This window comes from Heteronotia binoei, chromosome 15 (assembly GCF_032191835.1).
Source record: "Heteronotia binoei isolate CCM8104 ecotype False Entrance Well chromosome 15, APGP_CSIRO_Hbin_v1, whole genome shotgun sequence".
In the NCBI taxonomy this organism is placed as follows: Eukaryota; Metazoa; Chordata; class Lepidosauria; order Squamata; family Gekkonidae; genus Heteronotia; species Heteronotia binoei.
The window spans coordinates 40,259,190-40,283,254 of NC_083237.1; the positions used below are offsets into that span (position 1 = coordinate 40,259,190).

General features: G+C 46.9%; 1 protein-coding gene and 1 pseudogene across 1 annotated transcript; both read right to left on the minus strand.

Annotated features, from left to right (window-relative positions):
- Positions 1-6,416: 6,416 nt before the first annotated feature.
- Positions 6,417-14,685, minus strand: LOC132583520 (olfactory receptor 6N1-like). Its single transcript, XM_060255147.1, has 4 exons — positions 14,668-14,685; positions 10,571-11,249; positions 8,326-8,487; positions 6,417-6,805 (listed from the first exon to the last, which is right to left on the minus strand). The coding sequence occupies exons 1-4, from the start codon at positions 14,683-14,685 to the stop codon at positions 6,417-6,419; spliced, it is 1,248 nt and encodes a 415-aa protein (XP_060111130.1).
- A 2,237-nt stretch (positions 14,686-16,922) lies between these two features.
- Positions 16,923-20,589, minus strand: LOC132583521 (olfactory receptor 6N1-like; annotated as a pseudogene).
- Between the last annotated feature and the right edge of the window lie 3,476 nt (positions 20,590-24,065).

The following is a 24,065-nucleotide window of genomic DNA, read 5'->3' on the forward strand; positions in this document are numbered from 1 at the left end:
ACAAATAAAGCTGATCTTCATCCTTTGGATAATCACGGAGCCATGCATCAAGCACCGTTGCCCTTATTGGGCTGGTTATTAAATGGCTTATCAAATGGCTTATCAAATGGCTTATCAAATGGCTTATCAAATGGCTTATCAAATGGCTTATCAAATGGCTTATCAAATGGCTTATCTGCGCTGCCTGGGCCCTGCTTGTGCTGTCCCCACCTGAAACTACCCTTGGAAAAATTCGTGAAGGAATGAGACCCTCCACAAAGAGGGCACTCATGTTTGTATGGGCAGTTCTTTTTACCACACACCCCCTGGGACCCAAACTCCCAACAAAGCAGGTGGAGTTGAACCACCTGCCCTGAACTGCTGCGGTCACCAGAAGCAGTGGCTGTGAGGTGCACAACATGCCCATTGTCTGACCTATCACCCAGGTTAGGTCGTGCTGGAGACATAACCTGCAGCCACAGCTGCAGCTGAATCTGATCCCACTAAAGGGTTGGGTTCAAAACTGCCCTCATTCTGAACACCTCGTCATATTGAAGCCAGGCCAGGCCGGTAAAGCTGGTGTAGCTTTTGTAAATGATGTCAAAATACTGAAAAAGGGAAGTGGCCCTCCATGGCTGTGACCGGACAATAATTCCAGCGTAAATCATTAACCCGGGCACCCAGTTCGCCCATGTCCTATCCACTTTACGCCTCCTTTTCCCGGTCGTCCAAATCCATGAATTCACCTTTCAATATCTTATCCTTGGAAGCCGGCAACAAGTGATCACCAAGAGGTAAGGCCAGATCACCAAAAGGTAAAGCCTTAACAGGCATGGCAGAATATGATGGACCCCAAGGATAAGAAATCCCCCAGCCACCATATGGTGCCTCAGATGCTACCGGGAACTGGCTGGGCAGGCCTCCCCAAGGACCATAAGGGTTAGCCAGCTTAAGACCCCAAGCCCAAGGCTGGGGATTATTAAAAGCTGCAGGCTGGCTATTAACAACTGGCCCAAAGGTGGCAGACTGCCCCCAGGGCCAAGCTGTGGTAGTGTGTTTTGCAAACTCACCCCTACCCAACTGCCAATTCTTCATGGCATCCACAGCAGGCACCTCCGCTGGAAGAGACGACATCCCCTCTGTTTTGCTTTCAAGGAAAGACAAGCGATTAAGGATTTCCTCCTGGAAGCGTTTCTTGGCAGCCCGCTTATCTGCCTTAGAAGCCTGACCACCCAATACAACCGTCTGCCTCCTACACGAACCCTCCAAGGTGGCTATTCTGTCTAAAACAGACTGCTCAAAAGAGCCATCCTCCTTGTCAGACGATTAAGGCAAAGGTGCCGAGCGCTTAGGAATAGGCTGCTGAGGTCTCGGTGCAGGGCCTTTGTCCTTGGATTTGCCCTGTCCTTTAGGCATGGCTACTCAAAAATGCTGTAATCTTCATCCAATGACGAGGGCTGTGATGCAGGGTGCTTAGGAGGTGCAGGCTGCCTGGGCTGTTTAGGAGCAGGGGCCTTGCCCTTTGGCTTTTCTTGCCCTTTAGGCATGTCTAACAGTACACGAATAAAAGCCCTTAAAATGGCCACCTACAATAAAATTACAAAAATGGCTGATTTTCTGCCCTAGCAACAGTGGGCGGAAGAGCTAACAAGCACAGAAATAGCCTTTACAATGGCTGCCTGCAAGCTCCACAAAATAGCCACCGATCAGCTCCAGCAACAGCAGGCAGAAAGACAGATAGTCCAGAGCAGATACACCTTAGGGGCGAGAAGGGGGGGGTGGAGGGGAGAGCGTGGAAAAGATGGTAACCCTCAGCAAAACCTAAAGCAGCAGCCCCCTAAAAAAGTCCCCTCCATGCCAAATAATAAGATGTGTGGAGGGAAGGGGTCCCAAGGAGCACTTTCAATCTGCGCCACAAAGCGCAGTGCCGCCTTTACCTAAATCCTTCCACAAAAAAGGGGGGGAGGAAAACACCGACCACGCAAAACTGCAGAGGCTGGCTGCATACCACTGCGTCTCAGTGATGCTCCGCTGTCCGCGCCAAGGTCCCCCGATGCTCCACATGCCGCTACACATCCACGGCTCCCAAGCCGCTATGACTGCAAGTGAGAAACAAGGGCAGGTGATCCACAGCCTCTAGCCTCTGCAGGATTTGGCAACTTGGTTGAGGAGGAGTGGGCTGAAATTGAATCCAGCGAAGACAGAAGTCCTCTGTCTAGGTCGGGGCGCTCGGGGAGGGGAAATACCTCTCCCTGTCTTCGACGGGGCGCCGCTAAAAGCGGCGCACCGGGTTAGGAGCCTGGGAGTTTTACTGGAGCCTGCACTATCAATGGAGGCCCAGATTGCAGCCACTGCCAAGTCAGCCTTTTTCCATCTAAGGCGGGCAAAGCAGTTGGCTCCCTTCCTAGAGCGCCAAGATCTGGCAATGGTGCTTCATGCAACGGTCACCTCGAGACTGGATTACTGTAATGCCCTCTACATGGGGCTGCCTCTGTACCAAACCCGGAAGCTGCAGCTGGTGCAGAATGCAGCGGCCAGACTGTTGTTAGGGCTTCCTAAATGGGAACACATACAGCCTGGGCTGCGCGAACTGCACTGGCTGCCAGTTATATACTGGGTCCATTACAAAGTGCTGGTCATTACCTTTAAAGCCCTATATGGTCGAGGACCTGTCTACCTTAGGGACTGTCTCTCCCCATATGAACCCCAGAGAGCACTGAGGTCAGCCGGGAAAAACCTGTTGACTATTCCTGGACCGAGAGAGGTGAAGTTGCAATGTACCCGCAATCGGGCCTTCTCCTCTATAGCTCCGAGCCTATGGAACCAACTTCCAGAGGAAATGCGAGCCCTGCGGGACCTTGAACAGTTCCGCAGGGCCTGCAAGACCTTCCTCTTCCAACTGGCTTTCGCTGATGAAAATGGAAATTGCTAAGGAAACCACCATCATAAAAGCAAACATAAAGTAAACATAGCATTAGCACTTTTATTAATTTAATTTAATTTAATTTTAAAACTTAAGCAGATTTTTAATTAAATGTTCATGTTGTTTAACTGTAATTTTATCTATCTGTATAGCTAAACTTGAATTGTTAGCCGCCCTGAGCCTGCTCCGGCAGGGAGGGTGGGATATAAATAAAATTTTGTTGTTGTTGTTGTTGTTAGCTGGGGAGAAGCTGCAATGAGCTCCTTCGAACCCAAGCACGAGGCGAAGACTGAGAGGAGGGAGCGGAGCCCGCCTCTAGGCGTGCCTGCTCCGCCCCCACCTCTGATGCTGCCCTATCTGCTCCTCCTCATTGTGAGGAGGCAAAACGGCCCCCAGAAGCAAGGCTGTGCAGCCTGCTTCTGGATGGAAGCCGCATTACACAGAAACAGAGATTCATGATCTATGTCACTGCCCTCAATCTCTTATTGCTTGCAACTGAATGTATGAATGGCCTCCTTTGAGAAGTACTGCATTTCAGGTGATAAGGAATGTCTGTGATCTGTGATGGCAAGTAAATCCATGCATCAGGAGTAAAAGTAACTTACATTTCTTACTTGTACTGTTTTTTCTTGGAAACTTGAAGTAGAGAGCAAAAAGTACCACTTTCTTACAAGTAATTCCAAATATCTGTATTGGCTTAGATTTCACCCCTGCATTTCATGATGATCTGGCTGTCACATCACAAATGTGTGAATTTTCATCCAATCTGTACAAAGGTAAAATAGTTCGATCCTCTTGCCCCCCCCCCCCCAGTCGGAATAAAGAGGCTGACACAGTATGTTGGATAAACCGGGCCGCTTTATTAAAGATAACTTAATCAACTAGAATGGCAAGGGGTACAGGCCTAACAGGACAAGCCATGGGGTCAACCACAGGACCCCACTTGTCCTTAGAGGGTGAGCCACCCTGCCCCCAGCACTAGCCCAATATTCTGGCTGGTGCTGAGTGGCCAGGCCCAAACTCCACCTCCACCTAGGCCAGCATCAATCCCTCTGGAAAGATCTGCCCCGGTGAGGCTTTGCCATGATCTGCATTCCCCACATTGAGCCGTAAAGCCCATCTGCAGTTCGTACAGACCACCTGCACCTGCTGGTGCAGGGCCATAGGTGCTCCCCTGAACAAACACTGTAGTCCATACCTCATCCTGCCACCGCCAATGCCAATGCCAAGCCTCTGCTTAGGCATTAGCGCCCACCGGACGGCCCAGAGCCGACTGCAACCCCAGCCTAATCTCTTCCAAAAAGGCCTGGTTACCCAATTCAGATAAATGCACCCCATCTGACCTATACAAGGCGGCATCCTCGACTCGTATAGCTGGATGGGGGAGAAATATCCATAAACCCCCCTCCATGACTTTCTGCAAGGCCCTATTGGCCTTGCGCCTGGCGCGTTCTATCCCATCAGGGGACAAAGCATACCACCAGACTCTGCGTGGCAGAATTGCTGACCACACCAACAGAACTCCTGGCCATCTCTGCTTAATGGCCCGCATATCATCCCGCGCCTGCAATGAAAGGGCCTTCCCCTTCATAAACCCAAGGTCATTACCACCAAGGTGGATGACCATAATGTGTGGAGGAGGCGCACTCCTCCCACGGAACAACAGTGGCATGATCCCTGGCCAACGCAGGCAGTGGCAACCCAGCCACTCCACAGTCGCCTACTCACTGAGACCTAGCTGGGTGCCAACTGGTGATCTTCTGACTGGTGGGCAGCCCAAAAATCATATTGTGCCCACAGATGAGGATTCAACGCCTCTCCCTACGAGCCACAGCACCTGAAAAACAGAAAAGAGTCACAACCCAGAAAATAAATGCCAACCGACAAAATAACTACTACCTGCCCACCCCCCCACAATCTGACTGAACAGCCAACGGATGCACATATGACCTGACCGTCAACGGCCCAACTGCTGTATGGGCAGAGGGGTGTAGCCCATAGCTGCCGCGGTGGATGCAGCGCCAATTCGGAACGAATGTGTATTGAATTTAACCTCCCCTAACCCCAACTTCGCCAGTGCCTTACCGGTCACTGCCCAAAATTGTTATTTAGTTAGGGGAGAACCCCCACTATGGCGAAACAAGGGGCCATCGGTCTCTCCCCTGAGCAATATATACTGCTCCAATGCAGTGACAGGGGACAGCTCCGGTGAAACATACCGCCCAATTGTAAGTACTATGCCTCTCTGATGCTGGTCTGTCTTGGACCACCTTACTGTCAACCAAGCTTGCTCCCCTTCATATCTGACATCCTTAGCCTGAAGCGCCCATTCAGACGTATCCTTTTTCGACTGCACCACCAACTCACTGATCTACAGTTCGCTGAAAAAGGCAAACAAAGAGACTGCAAGAAAAAGTGCGGCCTCAAAGGAAGATAAACATACGTCAGGCCAAACCCTGTAAAGCCCCTTCAACACTGAAGGAGATATGGGCTGCCGGGCATATACCCGTGACCCGCATTCCCTTGCCCAACCTTCCAGCATCTTCCTAACTCTGACATTGCCAGTGCCCTCAGCAAGGCCCTGTGATTTACAGTGCAGCCAATTGTCCCTTAATTGACTTGAGCCCCAACCCTCTGCCCTTCTGATGAATGCAGAATTGCAATATGTGAGCCACTGGGACCGGCCAGCTATCCGGAAGCCCAGCCAGGTTCCTAAAAACTCAGAATTGCACCACCGCCCTATCATAAGCTTTCTGAGTGCTCGGTGCCAGAGCTAATCGAATTGCCCTTCCGGCTTCAGCTTCCCAAGCTGCCAAAGGTCCAGTGGCATTCGCACTGGCTGCAGATCCGCATCCGGAGAGAGCTGGCGAAAATGCTCGATCTGTTGACGAGATAGAGCGTCTGCCACCCCATTGCGCACTCCCGGAACATGCCTTGCCAGAAACAGAATGTTCAAACGAAGGCATCACAACATGAATGCCCATACAAGATTCATAACTGCTGGAGACTTGGATGACAGGGAGTTGATAACATGTACAACAGCCATGTTATCACACCAGAAATGAACTGTGTGGTTGGCCAGCTGCTCTCCCCAAAGCCAAACCGCCACTACAATGGGAAAGAACTCCAAAAAGGTGAGGTCCCGACAGAGTCCAGTGGCCAACCATGCAACGGGTTATTGCTCAGTGCACCAGTGTTTCCGGAAATATACCCCAAAACCAGTGGCCCCCGCTGTATCAGAGGAAATTTGAAGCCCCACTTCTATCTTCAAATCCTCCCGCCAAAATGAAATCCCATTAAAGGATTCCAAAAATTCCTCCCAAACCTCCAGGTCCCTCTGCATAACTGTGTTCATCCAAACTCTATGATAAGGAAGCTGCAGGGACCCCATGGCGTCCCATAGCTGCCTCAAGAAGGCCCTACCAGGCACAACAACCTTGCATGCAAAGTTGAGATGCCCCACTAACTGCTGCAGCTCTAAAAGTGACACCTTGCGCTGCTTCTTAAGAGATGCTCAATGATCCCTCAGACCCTCCACTTTATCTGCAGGCAGCTGTGAAGCTTGCCAAATAGTGTCCAGCTCGATGCCTAAAAAGGTAATCACCAAGCTGAGCCCCTCTGTTTTTTCATGGGCCAACGGGACCCCTAGCTCCCCTGCCAGGTCCTCAAATGACCGTAACAACCTGTTGCATTGCCCAGACCCTGCCGGGCCCACGAAAAGGTAGTCATCCAGGTAATGCACCGTGTTGTTCAACCCAGACTTAATCCGAAGCGCCCATTCCACAAAGGAACTAAACCGCTCAAAAGAGGCGCAAGATACCGAACATCCCATGGGTAGGGCCCTATCCATGTAATATTTTCCCTCAAAGGAGAAGCCCAGGAGATCAAAATCTTCCGGGTGTACTGGCAACAGGCGAAATGCTGACTTAATGTCGCATTTTGCCATTTCAGCCCCCACACCACAACCCCGTATCACTTTGACCGCTTGGTCAAAGGAAGTATACCTGACCGAACAGAGAATGTCCAGAATGCCATCTTTCACTGAGCCACCCTTGGGGTATGACAAGTGGTGTATCAAATGGTATTCCTCTGGCGCCTTTTTTGGCACCACCCCTAAGGGAGACACCCTTCAATTAGGCACTGGCGGAGCGTCAAAGGGGCCAAGTACCCTCCCCTCAAACATTCCTTGGCTATTTTCGCCCTAACCAAGTGTTCCATCCCAACCACTGAATGAAGGTTAGGGGCCATACAAGGGAATCGTCCCTGATATGGAATCCTAAATCCAAAACTAAATCCCTCCAGTAAATAGGCCCTGTCGGCAACCAAGGGATAATTGCCCAACCACTGTCTAAGTACCTTCAGATGTATGGGACTGAGCCCCTTTTCCAGGCAGCTGTGGATTGCTCCCACCACTGGGGCACTTGGCATTCCCTTTGGTTTTTGAACTGCTGCAGGCTGAGAAAGCATGTGACCCTCCGCATAGCGGGCACTCGTGTTTGAATTTACAGGCTTTTCTAGCACACACGCCCTTGGAGGTAAATTCCCAGCATAACAGCTGGGGTTGAACCGACTGGCCCGCCGAACTGTGGGCACCAACTGTGTTCTGCTGCTTGTGCACCAAATGCCCACTATCTGCCCTATCACATGTATTGGGCTTCGCCTGGGACATCAACTGCAGCCAGAGCTGCTGATTAATTTGATCCCAGGGAAGACTGGAATTGACTGCGGCCCTCATTCTGAAGGCCTCGTCATATTGCAACCATGCAGCCCCGATGAAGTCTGTATATGCACGGTGCACTATGTCATAATATTGGAAAAGGTTGCACACTTGCTATCACCTCCGCATAAATCAGGAAACCTGGTAGCCAATTGGCCCAAGTCCTGTCCACCTTTCTACGTTCCAGCTTCTCCTTCTCCTTGTCATCTAGTTCCTCTTTGTCTTTCTTTTCTAGATCTCTAAATAGGAGACTGAAAACATCTGCATATTCACCCAGTATTTTCTCCCGTGTGGCCATTGCCAAATGATCACCCAAGGGCAATGCAGTGTCGCCATACGGCAGCACTTGGAACGGTATGGACCCATAAGGATTCGGTGGATAGTGCCACATACCCCAAGGATGCCCCGGCCATGCTGCTTGTTGCAGCAACTGCTGCCCAGCACTGCCTGTGAAGTAGAGGTGCCTTGCGACACTGGTGTAGCCACCAACTGCAAAGGGGGCTGTGAGGCAGAACCGACCATGTTCTGGCTTTGAAGTGGGGTACAAGGTGCACCCCAAGCCCAAGAAGGTCCTGCCTAACTGTATTGCCCAGAAGGGGCCAACTGCCCAGGTGATGACACCGCCATACCCAATGTATTGTGGATAACCGACGGCTGGCGGAGGCCCCATGGCCAAGTGGAAGCTGATGCTGCAATGGGGACTTACCAGCTACCCCTGAAGGGGTAACAGCAATTGCCACCGCCGGGGTTGTCTCCACCACAGCCCTTCCTGCTCCAGGATCCACAGGCTCCCTGCCAGGGGCCTCTCTCATGTCCATCTCCACTTCCAGGTCCAATTCTGCTGCATATCCAAGCTGACGACCACGCCCTGTAACGCAGAAAGGCGAGCCAATACCTCCTTTTCAAAAGGCAACTTGGAGGAATGGCCTGTTGCCCTACAGCGCCCTTCCCATGTGGGAGCCCCTACAGCACCCCTCTGTTGCTCCAAAGTGTCCAGTTGTCCAATGATGGCCTGCTGTAGCTGGGCCTCCTCACCCAAGTCACCCGCTGAGAGCCGAAGAACAAGTGCGTACATTTGGGCAGGGCCGGGGCCTTTATAGCCCCGACGCCATGCCCAACAAGACATCCCCGGATGCCAGAGATGACGGGGGCCAGCCTTCCCTCCTTCTGGGAGAGCAACAGCGGCCCCCAGCCTCTAGCCGGCAAAGCCAGCCTGACTGGGAAGGGGTCGATCTTTTGTTTAATTAGCCCTTCTTGAACAATCCTTATTCATTTCCTCTAGTATCTCCTTCCATCTTTACAACTCTCATTCAGGCTCATTTTTTTAAAACAAGAGACTAAATCCACCCAAGCCCATGCAAATGCTTCAAACTCTTCCAGATCATGATCTCATAATCTTCCATAATGTCATCTTTGAGCAACTATGTTATCTCCTCTCAGTCCATGTTGTCCCACTTAACCATAATAGCATGTTCTGGTCATGCTTTCTTGCAACCGCTTCCAGGGGTTTTTTTGCCCAGGAACGCAATTCTGGCTGGCTTGGCATCGGGGTGTGTGGCCTGATATGCAAATGAGTTCCTGCTGGGCTTAATCTACAAAAAAAGCCCTGACCTCTTCTACAAAGAATCTTATCTTATTCTAAAGTCCGAGAGAAGTAGGTCTAATTCTAGCATTGTGCTGGTAATACAATTTATGTCATTAACATATATATTGCAACATATGAGAACAAGTTGAACAAAGCAGGAGTCAAGTATCACCTTTAAGACCAACCAAGTTTTATTCAGAACATAAATTTTCGTGTGCTCTCTAAGCACACTTCATCAGAATAGGGGATCGACAAGCTTTGAATCCAGTAGCACTTTCAAGATTTCCAAAGTACAACTTTTCAAGACTCAAAGCTTCCATCATCAGATTGTACAAACGGAACTTTGACTCTTGAAAACTTTGGGAACTTTGTTGGTTCTTAAGGTTCTACTGCATTCAAACCTTGCTCTTCTACTGCAAACAAAAACTGCAACCCATTTAAAGCACTCCTGCAAATGAATAAAAAAGCCCTAAAACCTAGTACTTCTTCAGATTCAAAGTTTCTGTTACATTATCCCTTAGGTCCTTTCCTGTGGAACGTCTTTTTCATTCCCTGCTTAATGTCATTGTTTCTCAGACTATAGACGATGGGATTGAGGACAGGTGTCACAACACAGTAGAACACTGATAAATATTTCACAACAGAACTTCAAACTTATGGCCCGTTGGTACCTTACTCCTACCCAACTTTCACATATGGTCACCTCGAACTCCCCTGATTGTTGGAGAGACTGTGGTCTCAAAGCCTCCTACATTCATTGCTGGTGGGATTGCCCCAAAATAAGACCCTTTTGGACTGCAATCTGCTCTCACCTTTCAACTTTATTGGATACCATAATTCCTGAAGACCCCACTGTGATACTTCTTAATCATTGGCCCGGTTCTAAATTGTCACCTTCGAAAAGATCTCTAACTGCCAAACTTTTAACAGCTGCAAAAACAACGGTAGCCCAATCTTGGAAAAACGCTAACAACTTGTCCCTTGATACCTGGCTCCTGAAAATTTGGGACCATATAGCAATGGACAAAATCCAGGCGACATTAGACACTATCGACCCCTACCAGGCTTATTCCAAGTACATAGCGACCTGGTTCCCTATCTTAGAAAAAATTGATAGTGATCCATTTTATATTAATTCTTACAACAAATCTAAATTATATAAAGATTTTTTGTGGCTATAATTTACTTTAATATATTTAACTATGTAAGCCTACTATTGGTTTTTCTCCTTTATTTTCTATGTTTAATGTGTGTTATTGTATTGGTTATTTTTATTAATGTATGTAACTTTTATACTTATCTATGATACGTTCATTTTCAGAATTTTCATTAATAAAATCATTTGAATTTTTTTTTTTAAAAAAAAACACTGATACTACTTTGTTGAAGTTGAAGACACTGATTGTCTTAATGTGGATGTACATGAAGATGGTGCTGCCAAAAAAGATGATGACAATGGTAAGGTGTAGAGCACAAGTGGAAAATGCCTTCCTCCTCCCTTCACTGCTAGGGATGCGTAAGATGGTGGTTACAATGAAGAAGTAGGTCACAAGGACAAACACTAGCGACCCCACAATGAAATTGACTATTTCAGCCTCAAAGATATCCTTGCAAGAGAGCTTCAAAAGAGGTGGAGCATCACAGAAAAAGTGGTTGATAACATTTGAGCCACAGAAAGGCATCTGGAAAAGGAAACTTGAGGGCAATACTGGAGCCAGGAAGCCACCCAACCAAGAGCCAAAGACCAGCTGGGAACACATCTCTTGATTCATCAAAGTAGTGTAGTGTAGTGGATTGCAAATAGCCAGGTATCGGTCATAAGACATAGATGCCAGCAAAAAGCATTCTGCTGAACCCAGGAAGTAGAAGAGGTATTGTTGGATAAAGCAGCCAGAAATGGATATTGTTCGTTTCTCTGTAGCAATGTTGACCAGCATTTTAGGCACAGAGACTGTGGTAAATCCAATGTCCAATGAAGAAAGGTTAACAATGAAAAAGTCCATAGGGGTGTGAAGTCGATAGTCCTGTATCTGAGTTGCCACAGTCTGGGATTGGAAATCCGTTTACCGACCTTCAGTGGAGTCCAGTGTCACGAGCTGGGGCCAGGCCAGGCGAAGTCCAGGGGCAGTCCAAGGTCTGTAACCGGTGAGCAAGAGTGTCCAAGGTACCAAAGCCAAATCGTTGTCCAGGTATCGTAGGTCAGAGGTTCAGAAGCCGTAGTCAGGGGGTCCAGAAGTCAAGCCAAGGTCAGGAGGTCCAAAGTCAAAAGCCGAAGTGGATGCTAGGACGTCAGGTAGATGACTAGTTGCTTCCACAAAGCCTCCTCCCAAAGCCTACAGCTATATAGCCCTCTGCTGGCTGTTGCCCATTTGGGCTAATTGCTGGCTCAGAGAGGCAGCCAGGATCCTGTTGCAACTCAAGCATCCTTGCTCTTAGAAGGGCCAGAATCCTCTCAAAACTCAGGGCTCAGGGAGCGTCTTGCTTGTGAGCGTGCCGCCCTCCTCCGATCCCTGAGGTCCTGACGGAGGCGGTCACGCACACGCGCCACCCGAGAGGGCGAGGCAGGGGGGCTGGGATCTTCTCCAGCAGGAGGCAGGGGCACTGGTGCAGGTGGCAGGGGCACAGTTTCTGCTGCAGGCTCAACTTCCTCTACAGGGTCCCCAGCACCCATGACATCCAGCTCACGTTGGCGCCCAAGGTTAAAAGTTTACCAGTGCTCTTGGATTCTTCTTTAACAATGGAGGCTCAAGTAGCTGCCACTGCTAAGTCAGCCTTTTACCATCTGTGGATACCAAAGCAGTTGGTCCCCTTTCAGAAACGCCGATGACTTGGCAACAGTGATCCATGCGATGGTCACCTCGAGACTCGTTTACTGCAATGCTCTACATGGGACTGCCCTTGTCCCAAATCCGGTGACTTCATCTAGTGCAGAATGCTGCAGCCAGGCTGTTAATGGGAGTTCCTCCATTCAGCCTGTGCTGAAAGCGCTGCACTGGCCACTATATGAGTGGTTAAAGAATGAGTCTATATGAGTGGTTAAAGAATATTCTTCCTTTCTTCCTCTTTTAGGAGCAGAAAAGATGGTGGCCTCCCACTCATGAGACGTCAATAGGAAAGAATCGTATTATCATTGATCCCCTGAAGATCCTTGGGATGAAGCCGTTTTTCAGTACCTCTAAACTAGGCACTATACAGATGATATCACTAAACGGACCATGGTGTAGTTGGAAATACTTTTCTGCACACAGTGCTCTGTATTTAATGGTAATAAACTATACAGATGGTGGCATATGTATAATGATGCATGTTTAATCAATATATGATGTGTGATAAAGACAGCTTACCTCAAGGGTAGTAGTAAAATGAATGTAATGTTGCTAAACTTGGTTTGGGCATTTATCTTCAAAGTTATTAGATGACGGGTTGAAAGCAGATGATTGGACTTTTCCCTTCTGGTCTCCCCCCTTTCATTTTCCAGCACACCTATATAACCACACTTCGAAATACCATTTAGAAGCTGCATAAATACCTCTCCCTTTTCTGCCTCTGGGATCTATTTTTATTTGATTTTGTCTTATTTTAACATTAAAGAAAAGCTCTTGTTTGCACTATGACATCGTACAGATGTTAATAAAATGTGGCCAATTGTCTAATTAATATTGTGACGAGATCCCTGAAAGTCTAATTGATCTAAGTTGCCTGTTCTGGGCCTAAGCAACTTGCTTGGATTGGTAGCACATTGCACATGCAGGGGTGGGAAAGGAAAGGAAAGGAAAGGAAAGGGAAGGGAAGGGAAGGGAAGGGAAGGAGAGGAAAGGAAAAGAAAGGAAAGGGAAGGGAAGGGGAGGGAAGGGAAGGGAAGGGAAGGGAAGGGGAGGGAGGGAGGGAGGAAGAAAGAAAGAAAGAAAGAAAGAAAGAAAGAAAGAAAGAAAGAAAGAAAGAAAGAAAGAAAGAAAGAAAGAAAGAAAGAAAGAAAGAAATGCAAGATTAATAAGGCCCTAATGAATTGCTAAAATGTCACAATTCTTTATCAGACAATTGGTAAAAACTGGTTAATACATCCCTGTAGGAATCTATGCTGCAAATAGGACCTTTTAGAAGTTTAATTTAGTGGTGTAAGATCCCTGTAAGATCAGATGATCAGCTCAAATGGGAACATGGGAGGCTCAACCCTCAAACACATTCAACATGAAATTGATAGCACCCTAATCCAGAACCTGCAATCTTCAGTGGCATAGTTCATTCTAAGATATCAGAATTATATCTCATGGCATTCTCTAAAATCTAACAAATGAAGAATTTCTTTGCCAGTTTTAGTTCCTCCTGCTCAGGATACACCAGTGACATCAGGACACCAGTTTGCCCCAGGGCCCCAACACTGAGACTTTTCTGGCTATGGGCTTGACCCTCTGCTGTCTCCCCTTTTTATTTTCAACATAACATACACCCACACCACTAAATTAACCAGTATTTACCAATGTATTAACCAGTTTTTACCAATTGTCTGATAAAGAATTGTAACATTTTAGCAATTCATTAGGGCCTTATTAATCTAACTTGCCTGTTCCAGGCTCTTGGGTGTTCTGCAGGCAAAACATGTATCAGCTTCTGTTGAATGTGCACCATGCATATGTAATTAAAGCCTGTAATTGAATCATATTGAAATCCTTAACTGTCCTTTTTTATGAATTACATGAAATTTGAAACTGTTTTGGTCATTTCAGCACATTTCTTGTACCACATTCAGACAAAACTACCAGGGATTCTTTTGGAAGCTAGCCAACAAATTATGTTTAATTGTCCCCAAAACCCAAACCATAGAAGTCAGTGAGATGGATTTTATTTTGAGAAAACAAAGCTACACTCAGCTAGAAAGTGTTGTCAGATTTCATCCCACCAGAAGGGGGAGAGGGTGTTACATTTTTATTTGTAATTGTCAGCTTGTATACATTGAAGCTTTGGTTTATGGCTTGACCTGTTTATTTACTGTGAACTAATCCTAGGCCTTTTGCTACACTAACCCTAGAATTGTAAAGAGCCTGTTAGAGGGGGGGAAGGCCAGAACACCAGCCGGCCTTTGAAATGTAAAACATCTCGTCGTTCCCAGGCGCCTGGAAGAGACAAGCAAGGCCATCCAGGCGTAGGAGAGGCGGCTCTGTAGGTGGGAGATAACAGATAACTGCACTGGCTCTTCTCACCCTAGAAGTCCCAGGTCCATGGTGGGAAATGATTTAAACCCCCTAGCCTTTGATGTGTATCCTTATATACTCATGCTTGCACCCCTTTCGTTATTAGTATCAACGACCCTGTGTTCTGGTATGCATTGCTGTATTCAATAAACAAAAACTTTGTTTTCAACAAAGCTAGGCTGTTCCTTGTTGAAATCTTCAATGTCCCTACGCTGACAGTAATCTTCTTCAGTTCATTACTTTGTTTATGGCTTCATCTGAGGGACTGACTCACCTGATTGAAGTAAGTCATTATGTAAGAAAAGTGATATACAAACAAACAAAAAGATCCCTGATCCCCTACGGCCCATAATTTTCAGTGTTTATATTATTCTTTTTCCAATAACTGACACTTGTGCAAAACCAACTAAATGTCTTTCAAACATGATGGTGTGCTTGCCCTACTTCTTTTTATGCCTTTACTGTGTCTCACTGATGCTGCAAAATAAATAAAACAGAGCTGGCATCAGGAGTCGCTATCATGCCATTGATGGGGTCCAGGAGACCCTGCTGATGATGGTGAGGTCTTCCTGTGAGCCTTGACCTAGTACCCTGCATCAGCCATATGGTTGTGAACCTTCTGGTGGGGCCTGAAATTCTCCCAGGATTACAACAGATCTTCAGAAGATCACCCCACCTTGGAATGTCAAGTATTTCCCCAGCCACCATCCTACCTTGAAATGTTAGGTTCCCTTCACTTCCCACCTGATTTTGACAGCAGTCACCTTTAAACTGTTCAAATTCAAAAATCATATCTTGGACCAATTATGTTCCTGGGAACGTGAGTTCTCATGTCTAGTTATGGGACCCATCCCTATAAAAGATCATCTAAACTTAGTGGAAAGTATGCCAGGTTTTCCCACTACCTGAACACCCCAGCAAGACTCTTTTTATTCCTTCTCACACAGGTGCTTAGATATAGATGTGTTTGCCCCTGGATCTTCATACACCTCTAGCCCAAGATTTCAGATTGTATGTCCGTTCCCTAAAAGTTATCTGTTTTTCCCCTTTCCCCTTTTATAATAATAATAATAATAATAATAATATTTTATTTTTATATCCCGCCCTCCCCGCCAGGCGGGCTCAGGGCGGCTAACAGGCACGGGAATCCCATGATTCTTATTGGACAGTATAACAGACACGGGAGTCCCATGATTCATAAAAACATAATAATTTGACATTAATTACAAATAGTTATTTAAAATACATAAAAACAAATAAAATATAATAAGATATATTAAGGTAGGTGCTAGAATGATGTAATCCAGATGTATTTAGGATGGCTAAATATCTGTTCATTCGTTGATCCGGTTCTATATCAATTCAATTACCACATGTTGTCTCAAATGCCAACTGAAAGAGAAATGTTTTGCAAGCCCTGCGGAACTGGTTCAGGTCCCGCAGGGCTCGCACCATCTCTGGTAGATCGTTCCACCAGCGAGGGGCTATCACCGAGAAGGCCTGCTCCCTAGTGGCCTTCAACCTAACTTCTCTTGGCCCAGGGATTGTTAGTAAGTTCTGGGAACCAGATCTCAGTGCTCTCCGGGGTACATACGGGGAGAGGCGGTCCTTTAGGTAGGCAGGTCCTCGGCCATATAGGACTTTAAAGGTGATAACCAGCACCTTATATCGGACACGGTAGACAACCGGCAGCCAGTGCAAATTACGCAGCCCAGGCCGTGCAGGCTCCCACCGTGGTAGTCCCTCCAACAGCCTGGCCGCCGCGTTCTGGACTACCTGAAGCCTCCGTGTCCGGTACAAGGGCAGCCCCATGTAGAGGGCATTGCAGTAGTCTAACCTCGAAGTGACCGTTGCGTGGATCACAGTTGCTAGGTCGGCGCGCTCCAGGAAGGGAGCCAACTGCCTCGCCCTCTTAAGATGAAAGAAGGCGGATCTAGCAGTGGCAGCTACTTGGGCCTCCATTGATAGGGAGGACTCCAGTAGCACTCCCAGGCTCTTGACTTTGCGCACCGGTACCAGTGGCGCCCCGTCGAAGGCCGGTAGAATAGTCTCCCCTCCTGGCTCGCCGCGGCCCATGCAAAGGACCTCAGTCTTCGCCGGATTCAACTTCAGCCCGCTCAGCCTGAGCCAGTCAGCCACGGCTCGTAGTGCCCGGTCCAGGTTTGCTGGGACATCACCAGTCCGGTCGTCCATCAATAGATAGAGCTGGGTGTCATCTGCATATTGATGGCAACCCAGCCCATTCCTCCGTGCAATCTGGGCAAGGGGACGCATAAAGATGTTAAACAGCATCGGGGAGAGAACTGCTCCCTGAGGCACTCCACAATGAAGTGGGTATCTCTGAGACAGTTCCCCCCCAATTGCCACCCTTTGTCCCCGACCTTCAAGAAAGGAGGAGAGCCACTGTAAGGCTAGCCCCCGAATTCCTGCGTCGGCGAGGCGACGGGTCAGCAGCCGGTGGTCGACCATATCGAACGCCGCCGATAGGTCTAACAGCAGCAATACTGCCGAGCCGCCTCGATCCAGTTGCCGTCGGAGGTCATCCATGAGGGCGACCAGGACTGTTTCTGTCCCATGGCCCGGGCGGAAGCCGGACTGGCATGGGTCTAGGACGGAAGCGTCCTCCAGGAATTCCTGCAACTGCGCTGCCACGGCCCTCTCAATAATCTTGCCCAAAAAAGGCAGATTTGAGACCGGCCGGTAGTGTGCCAATTCGGCCGGGTCTGATGACGGTTTTTTCAAGAGAGGGCGGACCAATGCCTCTTTCAGAGGTGTTGGAAAGGCACCTTCTGAAAGGGATCGATTTATAATATCCCGTATAGGATATCTTAGTTCCTCCCGGCAGGCCTTAATTAGCCAGGAGGGGCAAGGGTCCAGATCGCAAGTCGTGGAACGTGCAGTGGCAAGAATTCTGTCGACTTCGTCCAAGCTGAGCGGGTCGAAGCAATCCAGAGTTGAATCAGAAGACACGCATTGGGCTTCGAGTCCACTTACTGCCTCCAAATTGGCGGGGCAGTCCTGGCGGAGCGATTGGACCTTATCCGCAAAGAATTTCGCAAAAGCCTCACAGCCAATTTCCAATTCCTTAGCTTTAGAATTGCCTTGAGGCAATGTAGTCAAATTCCGAATTATTCTAAATAATTGGGCTGGGCGCGAATTTGCAGATGCAATCCTAGCTGCAAAGTATGTTTTCTTTGCAGCCTTGATTGCCATCTCATAGGATTTCATAAACTTCCTATAAGATGTTCTAGTCGCCTCGTCACGAGTGCGTCGCCATTGCCTCTCTAGCCGTCTAAGGCCTTGTTTCAGCTGGCGTAATTCCGGGGTATACCACGGAGCCAGCTTAATCCGAGGTCGCAGAGGGCGCCGAGGTGCGATCTCCTCGATGGCCCCAGAGAGCCGGCTATTCCAGGTCTCTATCAGGCCATCAAGAGAGTCACCAGAGGGCCAGGAGTCCCGCAGGGCCATCTGGAACCGTTCCGGGTCCATTTGGCTCCGCGGGCGAGCCATAATCGGCTCCTCGCCTAAACAGGTTTGGGGGGGCATATTTACACGGGCCTTGAGGGCGAAGTGATCCGACCATGGCACAACCTCTGTGGTTATATCGCTCACTACAATCCCGGCCGCGAAGATCAGGTCTAACATGTGCCCGGCCTGGTGGGTGGGGGTTACAACAAATTGAGAGAGTCCCAGTGTCGCCATGGAGGACACTAGGTCCATCGCCTGGCTGGAGGACGGGTCATCGGCATGGACGTTGAAGTCACCCAGGATTATCAACCTTGGGTGCTCCAGCGCCCAGCCTGTCGCCGCCTCAAGCAGGGACGGCAAGGCGTTGGCCGGTGCGTTAGGCGTACGGTACACCAGCCAAATCGCCAACCCCTCTTCATCCCCCCACGCCAGTCCGGCACATTCAATGCCCTCAATCTTTGGGGCCGGGAGCGCCCTAAAGGAGTCAGCCTCCCGTGCAAATAATGCCACTCCTCCCCCCCGCCCGCTAGTCCGCGATTGATGGAAGACCGAGTAACCTGGGGGAGCTGTTTGCGAGAGGGCCACTGTATCGCCCTCCCGGATCCAGGTCTCGGTCACGCAAGCCAGGTCCGCATTCTGCTCGAGCATGAACTCTCGGAGAATTGAGGTCTTGTTATTAATGGACCTGGCGTTGCATAACACCAATGACGGAGGCGGGTTACTCCTGGTCCTGCTACCTGTCACCCTTGGGATGGGCCGCAGACTGGAGGGGGGCCGAGCACCGACTTGTCTCTGTCCACCTCCCTTATAATATCTGCTCCCACCGCCATACCTCCCCCTCCCCAGGAGCACCGGAATCCCTGAGCCAGCCATTCCTCGCTGGCAGCAGCTGCAATGAAACCGTTATCAGGCTGGCAGCCAATTACACACCTTCCTCACTCCGTCTAATTAGACCCCAATTCCAATTAACCCAAAATCCCCTCCAGTTCCCTGTATATATTTGATAAAAACTTATTCTAAGAGCAATTAATTTACCCCTCCCCAATTCCCATCAATTTGCTAAATGTTTGTATAATCTAATTCAAATATATAATAATCAATCTATGAGTTAATTAGTAATAAATTACCAACTATTCAGTTCCGGAGTGGGTTGGCAGATCTTAAAGTGCAATGTGAGTGCAGTTTTGTGGGTTAGCAGCCACCGATAGATATACAGATCACAGTCAATAGTCGGCTAGTCAGTGCAGAGTAAAGTAGAGTAAAGTGCAGAGTAAAGTAAAGCGCGCAGTGCAAGGTCCAGGGCCAGGTGTCCGTGGTTTGCCCAGTCATGTAGATGCGCCAGGTATTTCTGAAAAAATTGCAGGCTCCGGGTGCACCTAAGGTCTCGTGGTTGGGGCTTATTCGTTGTTTCTCGCGCCGGCTGGTGAGTATTTTATAAAATACTACTTCATAATTTTACTGTGGGATATCCCTACCAAAATCCACCCTGGTGCACATAGACCAAGGGCCTGCATCATTCCTTTCTGGAACACGTTAAAAGCTAATTTCCTTGTCTATGGGTCCAATTTGGGTACCAGTAGGTCCCTTTAGTCTTTACAATCCAACAGATAAATAATTTATGATGTTCAGCACATTACTTGGACATATGCAGGGGACCTAGTTATAAATCCCAAATTTCTCTTTGCATTTTCACTATCTTAACTTTCTAGCTGAATTCATGGAATGATAGCATTGTTCATTGGCAAGTACCATCCCTGTAGAAACTACATGTATGGAAAATTTCTGTTACATTATCCCTTAGGTCCTTTCCTGTGGAACATCTTTTTCATTCCCTGTTAATGTCATTGTTTCTCAGACTATAGATGATGGGATTGAGGACAGGTGTCACAACACAGTAGAACACTGATACTACTTTGTTGAAGTTGAAGACACTGATTGTCTTAATGTGGATGTACATGAAGATGGTGCTGCCAAAAAAGATGATGACAATGGTAAGGTGTAGAGCACAAGTGGAAAATGCCTTCCTCCTCCCTTCACTGCTAGGGATGCGTAAGATGGTGGTTACAATGAAGAAGTAGGTCACAAGGACAAAGGTGAAAGAGGTTAGCAACACTAGCAACCCCACAATGAAATTGACTATTTCAGCCTCAAAGATATCCTTGCAAGAGAGCTTCAAAAGAGGTGGAGCATCACAGAAAAAGTGGTTGATAACATTTGAGCCACAGAAAGGCATCCAGAAAAGGAAACTTGAGGGCAATACTGGAACCAGGAAGCCACCCAACCAAGAACCAAAGACCAGCTGGGAACACATCTCTTGATTCATCAAAGTAGTGTAGTGTAGTGGATTGCAAATAGCCAGGTATCGGTCATAAGACATAGATGCCAGCAAAAAGCATTCTGCTGAACCCAGGAAGTAGAAGAGGTATTGTTGGATAAAGCAGCCAGAAATGGATATTGTTCGTTTCTCTGTAGCAATGTTGACCAGCATTTTAGGCACAGTGACTGTGGTAAATCCAATGTCCAATGAAGAAAGGTTAACAATGAAAAAGTCCATAGGGGTGTGAAGTCAATAGTCCAAACATATCACTAGGATGATGATCACATTCTCAACAAACATCAGCAAGTACATCAAGAGAAAGAGAGAGAAAAACACCAATTCTACTTCATGTGTATTTGGGAAGTCAAGAATTATGAATTCGGTGACCAGTGTCTGATTTTCTGAATTCATCTCTCTGCCACAAGGACATGTGTTTTATCTGCAAAACAAAACAAAATCACCAAAGACGAAAGTAATGGAGGGGGGAATTGGGAATAAGCAGGCTTTCCCTGCTTTTTTAGTCCATCAGCAAGATAGTTTTGCAGAAGGAATAAGAGCTTTAATGTTCACCTTTGTTTTTCCATTGATCTGGATCCTCTGTGGACAATGGGGAATGGCTTGTATTTAATTATCCTTTGCCTGCTAGTATGCTGTGACTTCTAACACTTTGCTTTTGAGCCCATGATCAAAGGCTGGCACTGAATATTCATCCACAGTCTGAAACAAGGGCTAGAGACAGTCTTAAATGGGACACATGCACCAGGTAACAAAATAAATGGATTAAGAAAGCACAACTTTAAAGATAATAAATGCATATTCTTACGCACTGTATAATTTACCTCTTTTCTAGGGCCTTTGATGGGTAACGAATAAACAATATTATCTACACCATGACACAGTAAAATAGAAAATACCTGGAATAAATCTACTACTGTCTCTAAAACCAGTTCAGAGACTTACCCCACATATGCTCAATGTCAGTTCTTTGTAGCCAGATCTGAAACAAAGTCCTTGGGTTGGCTGAATAAATTACTGAAACCTGGGATGTTCAGAAAAAGGCAGTAAAACAAGATATCGCTTCTCTGATGCTGGGGACTGTCAATGGGTTTTGAGACCCTGACCAAAGTGCTCGCTGGGGCATGTGCAAAGAAAGGCGGTCTCTAAGGTATGCAGGAACCTGGCCATATAGGGCTTTAAAGGTAATGACTGGCACCTTGAAGCGAATCCGGTACCCTAAATTAGCATAAATTTAGTAAATCAACAGAAATATTTGAAACAATATTCGAAGTAAATCTTTGTATCCCACTTAATTACATAAACTAAGCAACTCTTAAAAAAATGGATTCAAGTGGGTAAGCCTGAAGCAATACCTACATCATGAATGTCTGGGGCTCACGAGTTCTGGACAAAACTTCCGATGTTCATTTTCACAACAAGAAATATGAAACCTGAAAAAAAAACAACTATAGTCATTTTTTTTTTACTATGTCAAAGAGAACTGGAGAGATATGATCTGGCAAGGTGATTGCATTGAGTGGTCCTTGGTTCTTTTATGGATAACTATATGTTCATTAGTGGGTTTAGGCTGCTCAGGCTCTAGGGATATTGGCTAATTGTGCTAACTCTAAGGAACTCTTTGCTGGCCCTATTTGTATAGTAACAGCTTCAAGACAATTAATTGTCATTTATTCATGGGCCAAAACATATAATGGTACCATTGATAAGTAGAGTATCTGTAAGAATAGGAAAGGAGGGCTGTACTGCAGTATTAGCAACCCCTGTATTCACCCTCTTTTCTACAAAACTAGGGTTTCCTTTAGTTTTGTAGAAAAATCTCCAATCTTTTCATAGTCCCATTGTGTGGATTAAAAAACACACACACACACTCTAAAGCATAGTTCAGAATTAGATTTAATGATAAATTCAACAGTTTATCTGGCCCTTCTATCATTGGGCATTTTGTTCTACCTTATACTTTGCACACATAGAACAATACCAGTATGGTACTGAAAGCCAGAGTTGTGTCATGGCTAGTGTGTCAGATTAGGATCTAGGAGACTCAGGTTTGAATCCACACTCTGCTATGGAAGCTTGCTGGGTCACATTGGGCCAGTCACACACACTAAACCTAACCTATCTCACAGTGTCATTATGAGGATAAACGGAGGAGAATAGAATGATGTAAGCTGTTTAGGGTTCCCATTGAAGTGTGTCAAGATCGACTAATAATGACTTAAGACTGGGGGATCATGGCCTAAGCAATAGGCCCTGTTAAAATCATAATGGATCCACTGCTGCTAATGTTCTGCCATAGTTGCTTCCCTTCCCCCCTTTCCTTACTGTGATTCGTAACTGGTGTGAAGGAACTAGCCGGCGCCTTCTCAGGGCCTGAGATGGAAGGAAGCCTTGCATAACAATTCAAGGGCATTTGCTAGTTATCACCTGAGAAAGTATCTAGTATCCAAGTAAATGTGTCATTTGTTCTTTGCTGACCCTACAGGTAACTTGTTACTGTTTCTGTCATTAAGACAAATAAATGCCCTGACTTAGATAGCCCAGGCAAGCCCGATTCTGGAAGGGTGGACTCTAGCAAGAACTTGGATGGAGACCTCCTTGAAATACCAGCAGTAGAGAGGCAAAGACAGACTTTATTCAGCCTCTTCCCTGAATATCCTCCATGCCCCCAATAGGGTTCACTCACCAGAGGTCAACATGACTTCCAGCTGTGTGTGTGCATGCACATACATGAACATAAAAATACAAAAAAGGATATACCGTAGATGTTTAATATGTATTTTAAAAAAAAAAGCTATCAAGAATTATTTTGGATGGTGTATGGACTACCTTATTGACAGAGGACTCTGGTGTAGTCCCTCAGTTATCACATTCTAGGTCCTCTGCAATCACTACTTCAAGGACTAATGTATGGCTTCTTGACCCAAGGTACCCAAAATCCCAAATCTGTCCTTCTAAACTTCAGCTGAACTGGGAGCTCCTTTCCTGGTTGAATGCTGGGTTCTTTAATGAATAAACAAACACATAGGAGTGAATCCAACCAGCATTTTCATTCAATATTGTCCAAGTCTACTCAATAACACATAGCTCTTGTCTATGTGGGACCTATAATCACAATCTTGGTCTATATGAGTGGTTAAAGAAGATTCTTCCTTTCTTCCTCTTTCAGAAGCTGAAAAGATGGTGGCCTCCCACTCATGAGATGTCAATAGGAAAGAATCGCATTATCATTGATCTCCTGAAGATCCTTGGGGTGAAGCCGTTTTTCAGCTAATTTCCTTGTCTATGGGTCCAATTTGGGTACCAGTAGGTCCCTTTAATCTGTAGAATTCAACAGATAAATAATTTATGATGTTCTGCACATTATTTTGACATATGCAGGGGACCTAGTTCTAAATCCCAAAATTCTCTTTGCATTTTCACTATCTTAACTTTCTAGTTGAATTCATGGAATGATAGCATTGTTCATTGGCAAGTACCTGTCAAGTCTGCTGTAATGCTTAATTAGTTTAGTCACAAACTCTGGTTCAGGAAAAGGATCCTGGGTAAAAACCATTCTGTATTCAGATGCTGCTAGCTAAACTCTCCCTCCCCCCTCCCTTCCTTTGTTATGTAGCAATGCTTGGAAATGGGAATATGGGAACAAGATTATGGTGCCTTCTTAGAGATAGCCGGTGCTAAGGAAGCGCCCAAGGCCAGCCAAAGCTTGAGAACGATAAAGCAACAATGATGTGTGAATGTGCCCTGCATAGAGTGCTCCCCCCCCCAAGGAATCCTTTTGATGTATACCTTAAATGCTTGCTCTTTGTGTATGCTTGCCAGTCTCTCAATCTGCTTTTACAGTCTTGCAACGTTACAATAAACTAGAAACT